Below are 15,434 nucleotides of genomic sequence, written 5' to 3' on the forward strand. Positions count from 1 at the left end.
GGGCTTCATTAACAAATGGGAAGCTCTGAAGTAAAGGTGACACAAAGCCTGACCCTTTCCTGCTGCATGTCCCAGCAGAGCAATGTCTCAGGCTTAGCCACTGGGTCAGGCTGCTGCCACTTGGGTCTGTATATTCACTCCATATTTATCATTGTCTCCCAAACACAGCCCAAGGAGGTCAGAGTGCTGAGACCTTACAAGAACATTTATGGCACATGTAGTTTTCTCTATGGATGTTCTATTTCAATTTAAAAAACCCCTTTTTTTAAAAGTAAGAAACCAAGTGAAGGAAGAGTAATTGACTCTCAAAGAGTTCCTGGCACGTTCCCTTCAGTATGTTCTCTGTGAGGGGATGATGGAAAAGGTGGGGAAAAGTACCACTTGTTGAACTGAATGAACATCTCTCTTCCAAGGATCTCAAAGTGCCCTTTCAAGAATGTATCTTAAGCAACGAAATAAACCACGTTGATACTCTTTTAGTAGTGCTTTTTTTAAGTTCAACTTGTGATCGTTCAGTGCAGATTTAGTACTGTAGAGCTTACCTTGTAGAGTGTTAAAGATGGCAAAAAGGTACATGAAGGTGATGTTAACTGGTCCCCAGGCAAAGAAGGCAAAGCCCCAAGTAATTCCCAGTAAAAATGTAAGGCCGGCAACGCTCCGCAGGTCTTGAATACTGTTTTTCCGCTGGGCTCCCAGTTGCTTCTTCTTTTTAATTCGACAGAGTTGGATCAGGACCACAATGAACATGCTGACGTTCAGCAGAAATATTACACAGAAATATCCCACAACTGTAATATAGAATACAGCATTGCTGTTGATCCAGCAACTGTAATTTGGAGGGGAAAAACAGGGAAAAACATATTATCATGCTGAAATATGGTTCAAAATGCTGCAATGAATTTATATTAGTTTACTGAAACATGTCTACAAGTAAAAAAGAGAAAAGAACATGATAAAAACACTGTTCTCCACAATCACTTGTATCTCTAGAGAAAAAACCTAAAATAATTTATTTTAGGACACTTGGTGGCTGAAAGTATTTAAAAATTATTAGTGGATAACATTCAGGATTTTGCTCCCTTTACATCCTAGTGACTTTATTTCATGGGTTTTTACTAACATAATGTAACTGGTATGTCATTTTTATCAGAGGCTTATAAAAGTATTTTCAAAATACTTCCTTCTAATTTGTTTGTTTTAATGCTTAACTAGTAGCATGGCATTTCCAACTAGTTTATCTAACTTCATATAAATATAATCTGCGAAGGTTGCTGTAAATATTACTGGATTTTATTAGCATGAGAGCTGGAGTCAATAGGCTGATTAGACCCTCCACTTTCTTGGGGAATTCTGTTTTTCACTTCACTAAATATTCCCTTGGGGGCTTTGTACTTACAAGTCATCGGATGAGCCACTAGGGAATTTCCCATAGGATCCAAGCCCGTAGTTATCTGGGGATATAGTCAGGACAATGGTCACAATCACGGCTGGTACTCCTGGAAGATGGGAAACATTGGTCACACATAGTTCTAATAACCAAAGGTGGTGAGAAGAAAGAATAGAGAGCACAGTCTATTTTCTTCTGGCAAAAGGGCTGGTGAACTGTTCACCAAATCCAGTTTCTCTTCCTCCTTGGCACACAGCTGGACATCTACCAGCCTCCCTTGCAGCTAGGTGTATATGGTCACTTGACTAGGTCTTGGCTTATGGAATATGAATAAGTGATCTACTCCACCTCTAGGCCTGTTGCATAAAAGCCTCCTGTGACACCTTCCACTCTCTTCTCCCAAATTCAGGGCAATCTTGGAAGCCCTGTGTTGAGACAGAGCAGAGTCTCCAGAGGCCTGGATTCTGAATAACTACAAAACAAGTTAACTGATTCTGCTAACTATACTGTTCATGTGTGAGAAATTATCTTCTTCTGAGGTTTCAGGGTTTGTCTACTACAGTGGCTAGTATTACTCTTATACATGCCTGGAATGTAATTTTAAGTTTCACATGGGAGGCAAAGTAGACCCCAAAATGTATGCAAAATGTGAGTCATAGTCAACTTATTAGGAATACCAAGAACTCCTGGCAAATCCTTCATTATGGTGGTAATGACTGTCAATATGCTGGGTTTCTGAAGGGCCCGAAGGCACTTCCATTAAGACAGTGGTTCTCAACCTTTCTAATGCCGCGACCCTTTAATACAGTTCCTCATGCTGTGGTGACCCCCAACCATAAAATTATTTGAGAACTGCTAGCAGGGTCACCTAAGACCATTGGAAAACACAGATACTTACATGACGATTAATTACGGTAGCAAAATTACAGTTATGAAGTAGCAACGAAAATAATTTTATGGTTGGGGGTCACCACAGCATGAGGAACTGTATTAAAGGGTCGCGGCATTAGAAAGGTTGAGAACCACTGCATTAAGAGGATGCTCATGAGAAGGTTACTCCCAGCTTAAAATGGCTTTTGGCAGGGAAAGAGTCCTACTCCCCTATACCCCATCTACCCTCCACCCAAACTCATGCAGACACCTCACACAGACCATCCTAACATCAAATCTAAGGCTCTGGGATATAAAAAACAATTCATTTTCACAGACAGGTTGGGGTTCCTGGTACATCCTAACATAATATATCATTTAACTTTTATATTTGTACCTTCTGGATACACTAACATATGACTTCCAAAGCGAGACACTCCTAAAAATAAGATATTGGGAGTATGGAGCTAGTCCTTAACAATAGAATCTGACCTTTCAGGATTCTACAAAGAAGACAGAATTTGACAGAATTTGTGCCAATGTCAGAAGCAGTGGCTTATTTTTCTGGGAAAAAGTGACATCTTTCTGGAAAGGTGTTCTCTTATTCTTCACAAACATATAATGACAGGTGGGGTGACAAGGGTGGTAAAGAGTCTGCAATACTGTTGTGTAGGGAATATTTGAAGGAATATTTAGCCTGAGGAAGAGGAGGGAGCTTGGGAGATATAGAATCTATAATACAGTGGAAGGGATACGCATAGAAACCAGAAAGCCAGGCTCAGCTGGTCTTGAGATGTGTGAATTGTGGTAAATCATGTCATCATTTTGAGTCAGTTTCTTTACCTGAAGTTATTAATGACTGCCTTGCTAACCTCACTAACTTGTCTTTCATGGAGTTACTTGTGTGAAAATACATTGAAAATGGAGCATTGTACATAATGTTCTATATTACTTGTAGATTATCTAAAGGACTTTTTGGCAGAAGAGATGTCAGCTTATTTTTATTTTATTATTTTGCCTGAGAGAGTAAAACAAGACCACTGGGTAAATGCCAACAAAGAGCCACATGAACTTAATGGGAAAATAGAACTGTAAAGCTTTAAAAATTTGTTACTGGCTTCCTTGTAAAGTATTAACAACACGTCAACAGGCCCCAAATGGAGTCACTTATGCTAAACCCCATGTCACCAAACAGTCTTAATTGCAGTTTCGGCTCTCCCAGAAATGGAATCTTACACCAATCAATCAGGAACTGCCTTATCAGCACTAGTTAGGTAATCTGCCTGATAGACCCCTGCCATCCCCTAAAGGAAAGTGACCTTGCAGAATCAAACTTGCTTTTTTGTCTAGTATAAAATCTTTGTTCCTGCTTCCTTCTGCATATAAAAGTCTTTCATTTTGGACAGTTCCTTGGAGCGCCAATCAATCTGCTGGATTGAGTGTTGCTCAATCCATGAATCATTGAAAACACACACACACACACACACACACACACACACACACACACACACACACACAAGATCTTTAAAATTTACTCAGTTGAATTTGGTTTTGTAACAAAGGTTATAAGCTCCCCCAATAATAGAAGTGTTCAAGCAGAGGTTAGAGTATTTTTTTTTTATCAAGGTTAAGTCAAGTTGAGGAGGCTCCTACATTTGGTGGATAATTGAATGAAGAAAACTTGAAGATCTTTGGGATGTCTAAGACTTCGTGACTCACCATCAATAGGTGGCATGATCTGAAATATTGTGCCCATGTGGCAGTGGAGTTACATTAGGTTTTATCTGTACGTTCTCTCACTCTACCCTTCTTAGCATGTCATCATACATGTGTGTGATATCTGGAAGGTACAGAACAGAGTGAGGCTAACTGGGAGCTTAGGGACTGAGAGTTTGGCTTCATTTTTACCAAGCTAATTTTTTTCAATTTATTGAGCACCTTCTGTATTCCAGCTCCAATTCTAGTTGCTGGAGATTCAAAGAGAATTCACAGCTCTAACCTCAAAGAGGTTTTTGTAAATGTTTTTTTATTTTTCAATTACGGTTGACGTACAATATTATATTAGTTTCAGGTGTACAACCCAGTGATTAGACATTTATATAACTTATGAGGTGATCACCTCAATAAATCTAGTTCCCATCTGGTACCATACATAGTTATTACAATACTAGAGGCCCGGCGCACAAAATTCATGCGCAGGCACGGTCCCTAGGCCTGGCCTGTGATCAGGGCCATCTTTCCCGGCTGTCCGCAGCTGGCCCTGACCACTGCCACCACCCACCCCTGGTTCCCTATTCGCCATAGGGCATTCGGAGCCTTCAGGCCAGGGGGAGGGAGCGAGAGGTCAGCCATTCCTGCCTGCTCACTGGCCCCACCCCCACCGTGGGCCGCCCTCTGTGTGTGAGGTGACTGGCAGGGCAGGGGCCCTGGCCTGGCACTGCCCACGTCCCCCACCACTCACCCCCAGTTCCCCATTCGCCATTGGGCGATGGGAGCCTGCCGGCTGGGGAAAGGGACTGAGAGTTGGTCAGTACACCTCATAGTGGCTGGTCGAGCGGTCATTCCACTGTTAGGGTCAATTTGCATATTACCCTTTTATTATATAGGATGATTGATTGTATTCCCTATGCTATACTTTACATCCCCTTGACTATTTTGTAACTACCAATTTGTACTACTTAATCCCTTCACCTTTTACACTCAGCCCCCTTCCAACCTTCTCCCCTCTGGCAACCATCAAAATGTTCTTTGTATCTATGAGACTGTTTCTGTTTTATTTTGTTCTTTAGACTCTGAATATAAGTGAAATCATATGATATTTGTCTATCTCAGTCTGGCTTATTTCATTCAGCACAATACCAAGCAAATGGCAAGATTTAATTCCTTTTTATGGCTGAGTAATATTCCATTTGTATATATACCACATCTTCTTTATTCACTTGTCTATTGATGGGCACTTAGGTTGCTTCCATATCTTGGCTATTGTAAATAATGCTGCAATGAACATGTGGATGCATATGTCTTTTAAAATTAGTGTTTTGGGTTTCTTTGGATAAATACCCAGAAGTGGAATTGCTGGGTCCTTCTTTGCCTCTTGTTATAGCCTTTAAAAATTTTTATTATTATTATATTTTTTAGAGAGGGAGGAAGGGGAAGAGAGAGAGAAGGGGGGAGGGAGGGAGGGAGGGAGGGAGGGAGGGAGGGAGAGAGAGAGAGAGAGAGAGAGAGAGAGAGAGAGAGAGAGAGAGAGATGAGGGAGGCATATCGATCAGTTGCCTCCCATATACACCTTGACTGGGGAATAAACCTGCAACCTAGGTATGTGCCAACACCCTCAAACTTCTGGTATACAGGATGATGCTCCAACCAACTGAGCCACACTGGCCAGGGCTATAGTCTTCGTTTTAAAGTCTATTTTTTCTGATATAAGTATTGCTACCCCAGCTTTTTTTTCATTCCATTTTAATGAAACATCTTTTTACATCCTCTTACTTTCTATCTGTGTATGTCTTTCAATATGAAATGAGTCTCTTATAGACAGCATATGTATGGGTCTTGTTTTCTTATCCACTCAGCCTCCCTATGTCGTTTTATTGGAACATTGAATCCATTTGCATTTAAAGTAATTATTGATAGAAATGTATTTATTGCTATTTTATTCATATTTGGTCCTTTTTTCTTCTTCTTAAAGAAGATCCTTTAACATTTCTTGTAATACTGGTTTGGTGGTGATGAACTCCTTTAGCTTTCTCTTGTCTGGGAAGCTTTTCATCTGTTCTTCAATTCTAAATGATAGCCTTGCTGGGTAGAGTAATCTTGGTTGTAGGTCCTTGATTTTCATCACTTTGAATAATTCTTGCCAATCTTTTATGGCCTGCAAACTTTCTTTTGAGAAATTAGCTGACAGTCTTCTTGGAGCTTCCTTGTAGGTAACTAACTGCTTTTTCTTGCTGCTTTTAAGGTTCTCTCTTTGTCTTTAGCCTTTGGCATTTTAATTATGATGTGTCTTGGTGTAGGCCTCTCTGGATTCATCTGGCTTGGGACTCTGTGAACTTCCTGGACTTGTGTATCTATTTCCTTTGCCAAGTTAGGGAATATTTCTGTCATTATTTTTTCCAAATAGGTTTTGAATTCCTTTCTCTCACTCTTCTTCCGGCACCCACATGATGTGAATATTGGTATGCTTGCTGTTGTCCCAGCGGCCCCTTAAACTATCCTCACTTGTGGGGAGGGGGGGGTTCTTTTTCTTTTTGCTGTTCTAATTGGGTGTTTTCTGCTACCTTATCTTTCAAGTTGCTTATTCGATCCTCTGCTTCATCTAATCTACTGTTGATTCCTTCTAGTGTATTTTTCTTTTCTGACTGGTCCTTTTTTATGTTTCCTATTTCTTTGTTGAAATTCTCCCTGAGTTGATCTATTCTCCCCCTAAGTTCATTGAGCAACCTTATAACCAGTGTTTTGAACTCTGCATCTGATAGATTGCTTGTCTCCATAGTGTTTAGTTCTTTTTCTGGAGTTTTGCCCAGTTTTTTCATTTAGGACATGTTTCTTTATCTCCTCATTTTGGCTGCCTCCCTGTGTTTCTATGTATTTGGTAGAGCTGCTACATTTCCCAGTCTTGGTAAGGTGGCCTTATGTAGTAGATGTCCTGTGGGACTCAGTGGTACAACCTCCCTAGTTACCCTAGCTGGGCATTCCAGGTGTATCCCATGTGGAGGCTATGTGCACCCTCCTGTTGTAGTTGAGCCTTGATTGCTGTTAGCACCTCAACTGGAGGGGTTAACCCCCAGACCAATCGGCGAGGACTGGCTGCAACCACAGTGGAGTAGCTACTGTGCAGGAGCTCACTCCACAGAACAAGACTTGCTTTAGTCCACCCCCTTGACTGTGTTGCTCCTGGAGGTGGTTGGGTGGTGCTCTGGCATGGTCTGAAGCTGTCCAGAGGGGTAGGCCAAGGTTAGCCACTGCCTGTGCTCTGGCTAATGCCACCCAACATGAGCTAGAAAGTGATCTGCAGATGGTTGTCTGGACTTGGAGGTGCCTGAGAGAGGCAAAGCTGAGAACTAGTGCAAGGGGCATGGGGCATGCCAAGGCCAGATGCCACTTGTTTGGGGTTTGTGAACCTTTGAGAGGTTTTGGAAAATTCTGCAGCATGAGCCAAGACAGGCTTTTAACTGGAAAAGCCACTGGAAGCAGCTTGGGTGAGCCCACAAGTTTGGTGGGACAGGGTCTCAAAAAATTACCCGGTTGGGGTGAACAGTGTTAGCCAGGTTGGTTGATGAAGACTCAGAGATGGTGCCCACCTCTGCCTGTAGCGGGAGCAATCTGAAAGGGAACAATGGCTTTTGCCATTACTTCTGTCTGGAGGAAAGTTGCTCCTCCAGGCCTCACCCTGAAGCCACACAAGTCAGTACCTCTCATATGTCCCTGGTGCCTTAAAGCGAGTTGCTGCCCCTGCACTGGAGGGACCATCTTGTTCCACATCTCTGCCCCTCCTACCAGTCTTGATGTGGCTTCTTTATATCCTTAGTTATAGGACTTCTGTTCAGCTAGACTTCAAGTGGTTCTCAATGATGGCTATTCTGTAGTTTAGTTGTAATTTTGATGTCATGGGAGGAGGTGAGTGCTGCATTTACCTACTCCATCATCTTGACTGGAAGCCCTCCTAAGAGTTTTGTGTTCATAAACAATCCAGGGGAAATATACAGGCATTCTAGAAGGAGACATGGCAAGCTTGCTCTTTGGGCAATGCAACATATAAGAAGAATATTTAGAAGCCTGCCAAGTATGACCTGTTTCATCACTCTCTATGTGATTAAAATACACAACACTGAAGATGAAGCAGAGAAAGCCAAGGCAATGTGTAAGCAAATGATACGTACCCCAACCGACGATGCAGAATTTAAGGATGTATTTTCGGATGTAAGTATTAAACACTTTGACAAGGGCCAGGTACATATGGAATGCTTCTAGGCCCATCCATGTAAATGAGACCAAGAGAAAATAATGCAAAAATACAGCTGCCGAGATGCAGAGGCCTCGCCAGTCATACAGAGCAACCCATGAGTCCAAGAGGAAAACCAGGTTGAGCAGGAGCAGAGCTGCACAAAGCTGGATGAGAATTTTGGAAGGATAATCCCTCCGGATCTTTCTAAAAGGAAAGGACGATAAAAGAATTAGCATCACATTCTCCTTGTGCGTCCATATATGAGTTTTAAGCAATTTAATTTTATTTTTTAGTAAACCCCTATAGTAGTCCCTCCTTACCTAACAGGAATACGTTCTAAGACCCGCCCCCCCAACAGTGGATGCTTGAAGCTGTGGATAGTGCCAAACCTTATATATACTATGTTTTTGCTATAAATACATACCTTGATAAAGTTGAATTTATAAGTTAGGCCTAGTAAAAGATTAAAAAAATAACTAATAATAAAATAGAACAATTTTGACAATAAAGTAATAAAAGTCATGTGACTTTTTATATTTTTCAGTTCAAACCTATTCCTGGATCTGTTAACCATCCCTTACTTGGCTTGGTGTCACTTGTTTCGGGAGATCTCTTGCTGACGTCTTCATACAGTAGGTTCAATGCTTTCTGGTGCAACATGTTGCCATCAATCAGGACACGTTTTCTGTTCATGTCTTCCACTAACAAATGTAATGCCTTTTGCATCTTAACTAAGCACTTATCATGCACTCGTGGCTATACCTTTTATAATTTGAGGTATGACTGCAAAACTAGCACAAATTGCTTTTCCTTCTTCATAATTTCACAGATAGAAGATTCGTTCTTACTGTAGATCTTAGCAACCTCAGCATACAATTTTTTTCTTGACTTATTAAGTTGAAAACTTTTACCTTTTCACTTAAAGGAAGCACTTTACAGCTTCTCTTTCGCATATCTGAATTTCCAACATCGCTACTCTTATGCTTTGGAGCCAGTATTAAGTAAAATAAGTGTCACTTGAACACAAGCACTGTGATAACCAAGACGGCTACTAAATGACTAATGGGCGGGTAGTGTACTAGTATACAGTGTGGATATACCAGACAAAGGGATGATTCATTTCCTGGACAGGATTGAGGAGTATGGTGTGATATTTCATCATGTTATTCACTCAGAACACTAAGCAACTTAAAACTTATTAATTGTTTATTTCTATAATTGTCCATTTAATACTTTTAGACTGGAGTTGACCACGGGTACCTGAAACCTACAGAGAGTAAAACTGTGGATAAGGGGGGACTATTGCATGTGGATAAATTTCCTCTCTTTGAGTATCTCTGTAGGCATTAAAACCAACAACAAAGGGAAAATATAAACAGAATCCTTGGTGGAACCATATGGAAAATTTGTGCTTGTACTTCTGTGGAACCTTTTACATGCTGACTGTTGACCCATCATTTTAAATAGTTTGTAGTGGAATCTACTGAGCAACCCCCTCCCCCATTTCTCCCAAACTACTTCTAGAAGCATTGCTACTGCTTCTCATACAATAGGTTCCTATATTCAGATCTTTAAAACATAGCCAGATTTCCCTGTTATCTTATGTTATTAGTGAAAATGAGATCATGGAAAGAAGAGTTTATACTATACCTAAATGAAACAGGCATAGGAAAATACAGCTAATTGATGACAAGTGCATATTTATATGTGTGAAATTAGATCTGGTGAAATCATTCTGAGTAATGGTTGGCCTTATGGTAATTTAGTCTCATTAATAATATTTTCAAAGGTCCACTAAAAAATCTGTATTCACAGCTGGACCTTAAGTTTGGCATTTAAAGTAAATTCGTGCATTTCTTGATCAGGGTCCAAAATCTACATTTCAGAACTTACGTATTGTTTCACTTAATGTAATAAAAATACATATTTTCTTCTTTTCTAACAGAATTTGTTGGAATTCCCCCCAAAATGTGACCAAAGGGACCCTTCTGTAAGCTGAGAAAGAGATGCTATTACTTGGAATGTTATTCTTGCTTTGACCTACAAAGCCACACTTATCAAGTATTTATATTTAAAAAAAAGTATCTATATTTTTCAGTGAAGCTTTACATTCTTTATTCTTCTTCAGCCAACATGTGTTAACATATTAATCTTTTGTGTTTGCTAAGTATAATTTAGAAACATAATATATTAAACATAGCTCTTATTCCACACATGAATCTATGGTCTCTTTCAGATTTAAGCTATTGGGTTTCTGGGTCTTCATCCATCTTTCATTTCACACTTACTGTCAACTAAGTACCAGGAATCATTGTAGGGTACAAAGATGACTAAGGCACAACCCTTGCCTTCAGAGAGTGCATAGACTAATGGAAGGAATCAAGTGTATAAACCAAAAAGTATCATGAAGTTTTACATACAGGTGGTTCCACTAGATGGTTGTACAGGATAAGGTAGGCTGAGGAGTGCACTTAATTAATACATTTTGGCAATGGAGGTGAGCACTGTATCATATCATTCAAGTTTCCAGTTGTGGATACTCACTCAAAGGCTATGTAGGTTATAAGAGTAACTGACAGAAAAATTGATGAAAGCCCACAACCAATATATGTGATAAACGTCAGAGCCACCATTTGAGCCGCTGGCAAGGATGTTCGAGATAGGTCCTAGAAAATAAAATATTGTTTTCAAGACCAAATATTTTAAAGTAAATAAAAGAGTCATAACTTACATTGATTGAGTGTTCTAAGTGCCCATCCATAGTTCATTCAATAACTGGTAAGGTAGCCACAATTATTATCATTAAGTAAAGATAATGAAATTGAGGCCCAGGGAGATTAAGTAAATTGTCCAAGGTCACACAGCTACGAAGTGGAGGAGCCAGGAACCAAATTCAGGTCTGGCTGACTCCAAAACCCATGTGCTTGATCAGTGTCTTATGGTACACGAGAGAAGCACTGGGCTAGGAATCTAAAGACTTGAATTTGGCTTCTGGGACTTATATTTCTTAGTTCTATGACTGTGGACAATTACCTAACAAATGAGTCTTAATTCTGACTTCATTAAAATGACAATAACAATGCCCCATTCTACCTGTCTTGCAGGACTGTTGGGGAGATTTAAATAAGATCATTTATATCAATGTGTTTTATAAAAATGTAAAGTGCATTGCAAACTAAACAATTTTATTACCCACTTTAATCTGAATTTCCTAGTCCTCCTAGCTATTTAAATGAGTAAAACTTAAATGTAAAAACAGAATGGGAAAAAATACTTCCATGTTCAAGTATTTTCCTTCAAGTACACTTGCTTATTAGGAGAGTAATTTCATTGGTCAATAACTTTGCCACAATACCATATCTGCTGATTTATCAAAGTCATCTAGCAGATTAGACATTATGGTATCATGCCCAGCTACCCCTCAGACCCAGAATATAAGGCCAGGTAATTTGGGGATATTACCAGTAGGACTCCAAAGCTCGTAAGATGGCTGCAGCTACAGATGGTTTCATTCAGCCTCCTGTCTTTGACGGAGCAGCCATTGGATGACCAGCCTCCTCTGCCACCTGTTGGCATTGGGAATAGTATTTGTTCAATCAGCAAGGCCACAGCACTAATGACTTCCCTTTCACCCTTATACCCCTCTCCCCACCCACTCAAGACTTTGAAAAAGGTATGACTGGAACCTACCATTTCTGCCCAAGTCCCAAAATACGCATCTTACTGTTAAGTAATCCTGCAGTAGAAAGATACATCACAAATAATTAATTTACTGTACTGAAAAAGAAAAGCCATTGGAAAAATAACTGATTTTTATAAAATTTCAGAATCTCATTCTTAATTTTTGGAAACTTCTTATTTTACACTGATCCCTAGGAGCAACTAGGGAGTCTTTTATAGGTCAGCACTTCTAAACTCAGCAATTGTGCATAAGAATCACCTTGAGGCATTATTAAAATGAAATGCACATTCTGATTTAGTGGGTCTGGAGTGGGGCCTAAGAGTGCAGACTCCACTTTGAGTAGCGAGATCATAGATAATGCTTAATGTAAACGGAACTGTTTTGTATTTTCTTTGGAAGTGAGAATCAGACCTGCAGCCACACATTGAAATGCACTGAAATTGGGCAGTTGATAAAAGCTTGCTTTTGCATTGTTCCTTTTGGAGATTAGGTGGTCAGTTATTAGGCATGCTAAAACCCAACGGAGTGACTAAGTGATTCTAGTCTTACACACTGCCCTAACTGAGTTTTTAGGTTCTGCTGGATCTCCTTTTTTCAGGCCAAGTCTTCCAGGTATAGTTTGCACAAGGTGTTTCTGGTCAGTGAACAGCCCGGACAGGACTCTCCCACCTGGCTTTGGTCGATGTGCTTTAATGTAACTGTCACGTTCCTTGTCAAGTTCTTGACAGTCAGGTTCGCAACACTTGATGATATGACATAGCTGATCAGAGAGAGGTTCTCCAGAGAAGGGTCCTAGCACACAAAAGAATCAACAGGATGGCAAGGGAAAACGAAATGTTATCAGAGAGTTTTAGAGCTTGAAGGGACCCGAAGGACTATTTAGTCCATATGTTTATTTTACGACTTAGGTCAGAAATTGAGGGTCAGGGAATAAAGTGACTTTCCCAAGAACCATAATTAGAAGCAGAGCTTGTTGCTCTCTACAGTACTCTAAATGACAAGTTAAGTTTCACAGATTGACCCAATAGGGCCTTCATGAATATTTTTTTAAATTTCTGTATTGATTAAGGCAGCCATGGGCAAACTACGGCCCGCGGGCCCGATCCGGCCCATTCGCTGTTCTATCCGGCCCATGGAGCCGAAAGAGCGGAGGGTTCTCTTGCTCTCCCCTCCGCTCCTTTACTTTGAATTTATATTAGTTCACACAAACACTCCATCCATGCTTTTGTTCCGGCCCTCCGGTCCAGTTTAAGAACCCATTGTGGCCCTCGAGTCAAAAAGTTTGCCCACCCCTGGGTTAAGGTGTTACATATGTGTCCTTCGTGAATATTAAAGGGAACATAACATTAAGCCATTTAATATATGTGCTGCCAAAGGGAGCACGACATTATGCCATTTAAGCTGTATGACCTTGAGCAAGTTACTTAACCTCTCTGTGCATACATGTCCTCATCTATAAAATGGGAATAATATATGGTTTAATAGTTCCTTCCTCACAGAGTTGTTGAGAGCATTAGAGTTAACATTTATAAGAGCTTAGGATAGTGCTCAGCATTGGTAAACCTAAGTATCAGTTACTGTTATGTATCATCACTAGCACCCTTAGGTCCTGTTTAAAAAGAAATTGCAGCTTTTCAGCAATTCTTTTTACTTATACCAGACTTAAGATATGTGAGGATTAAAAGAAGCATAAGTTCCCCACTCCCAAATAAAACTTAAACCAAAACCAGTTCACGGCAACTTTACCTGAAACAGGGCAGGTGTTTCAAAAAAGTTGAACTGAACCCTGGAAGCTAGCTCTACATCATTGGCTGGTAAATTACTCATCAGCGATGAGGGCAGAGAAATAACACCAATACTATTCTCAGGAGCCTCCGTTTCCAGAGAAACCTGAAAACCAAGTAGAAGATAATAAACATGTCTGGGGCTGGTATAATAAGGAGTTAGAAAACATAACTAATCAAGATGAAGAATCATGTAGGGGCATTTATGTGTGGTGTCTCTATGTATAATCAGTTCTTATTTCTTTGCTGCAAAATTGGAAAGGACGTGTAATAGGGAGAGGAGGCTTTGGAGCAGGAAAGAAAACATTTTAAATATACACAGAAACAGTCAGAAAGTATAGGATATTATATGTCAGTTATATTGCAATAAAGTTGGGGGGGGGTTTGCAGGATAACTGTAGACCCCAAGGAGACCACAGCAACAATACACCAACTTGGTGACTTGTTAGGGCAAAGTCTTCATAGAACCACATGCACTAAACTTGTAAAAGGACGACTATAAAATTAAATTAATAGGCAGGACTTGGTTTTATGTGGGTGTTTCCAGCCCCTAATCCCTCTAATAGGTGGATAGAAAACAAGTAGAAGCAAGATTGCTATTCAGCACCACTATTCACACCAGGGTAGTCATAACACTTGTTAAAATATTGGAGTGGGTTGATAAGTAGCTGATGCCCCTGCTCTCTCCCAGCTATCTAGAACCCTCCACTGGATATTTCCCCCAACTCACCCCACCCCAACTTCCACAATCCAACTGCTAAAGGGTTAACTCTAGGTGCAACAGTGACCTCTGAGACCAGCCAAAACCAATGCCCTTGTTTTTATTGATTTTATTTTTTTTCAAACTGTAATAGAACATTTATTGGGAAAATTACAGGGGTAGAAGAAGTAATTCCTAGAAGAAATGGTCTTAGGAAATGAGTTTTGGAGGTAAAGGAAGGGTCCTTGGAGCTTGGGAGTGAGGAAGCTAATGGTGCCTGGGGAGAGGGAAAGGGAAGGCAAAGGGAAAGGCATGGGCATGCTCCCTGGAGGGGAGCTGTTTTTATTAATTTTAGAGACAGAGGAAGGGAGAGTGATACAGAGAGAAACATCAATGAGATAGAAACATGGATCGGCTGTGTCCTGCACACCCCCTCCTGGGGATTAAGCCCAAAACCCAGCATGTGCCCTGACTGGGAATCGAATGGGTAACCTCTTGGCTCATGGGTCGACACTCAACCACTGAACCACACCGGCTAGGCAATGTCCTTTTTTTTTTTTTATTCTGTGGTGAGTCATTGTTCTAGATTTTAAATATTTTTAATATCATCCCTGACTATAAGCAGTAATTGCTTCAATTATATACTCTATCATATATCATGATATATTATATGATAAGTCATATACAAGAAAAGGCTGTTTCCACATTAAATTAGGATGTACCTGAAGATTAGTAGGGTCTTGAGCAGCAAAGGTAGTCATGTTGAAATTACTGGAATTCACTCTGATCACGGCCAGAGCCAAAGAAGGGGAGGTTAGACTTATGGTCTTGGTTGAAAAATTCAGCTGTAAACCAATGTCATCCACTACTTTTAGCAATCTGTAAAGATAAGTGGCAGTTCAAATTCAACATTCCCACTTTGTTTTCCCCAGTCTAAGCAGAAAGAACACAGAGGAGCAACTTAACAAGTCATTATGAAACTCATAGTGGGAGAAAAATGCTTGGCTGTAATTAATCATGTAAGAAGCATTGTTATCACTATATGGGTCAGTTTACTAAGTCAT

General features: G+C 40.3%; 1 protein-coding gene across 1 annotated transcript in view; it reads right to left on the reverse strand.

The window, feature by feature from the left end:
• ADGRG2 (adhesion G protein-coupled receptor G2) overlaps positions 1-15,434 on the reverse strand; it is a 121,583-nt gene that overhangs the window by 11,703 nt on the left and 94,446 nt on the right. The window contains exons 18-26 of the mRNA XM_080653297.1: positions 15,093-15,249; positions 13,633-13,776; positions 12,556-12,678; positions 11,895-11,940; positions 11,667-11,770; positions 10,749-10,870; positions 8,140-8,408; positions 1,397-1,496; positions 543-826 (exon numbers count right to left, since the gene is read on the reverse strand). Of these exons, the coding sequence (XP_080509423.1) occupies positions 543-826; positions 1,397-1,496; positions 8,140-8,408; positions 10,749-10,870; positions 11,667-11,770; positions 11,895-11,940; positions 12,556-12,678; positions 13,633-13,776; positions 15,093-15,249 (1,349 nt within the window). The remainder of the gene's footprint in view (positions 1-542; positions 827-1,396; positions 1,497-8,139; positions 8,409-10,748; positions 10,871-11,666; positions 11,771-11,894; positions 11,941-12,555; positions 12,679-13,632; positions 13,777-15,092; positions 15,250-15,434) is intronic.

The sequence above is a fragment of the Plecotus auritus genome (assembly GCF_963455305.1).
Source record: "Plecotus auritus genome assembly, chromosome: X".
Lineage (NCBI taxonomy): Eukaryota > Metazoa > Chordata > Mammalia > Chiroptera > Vespertilionidae > Plecotus > Plecotus auritus.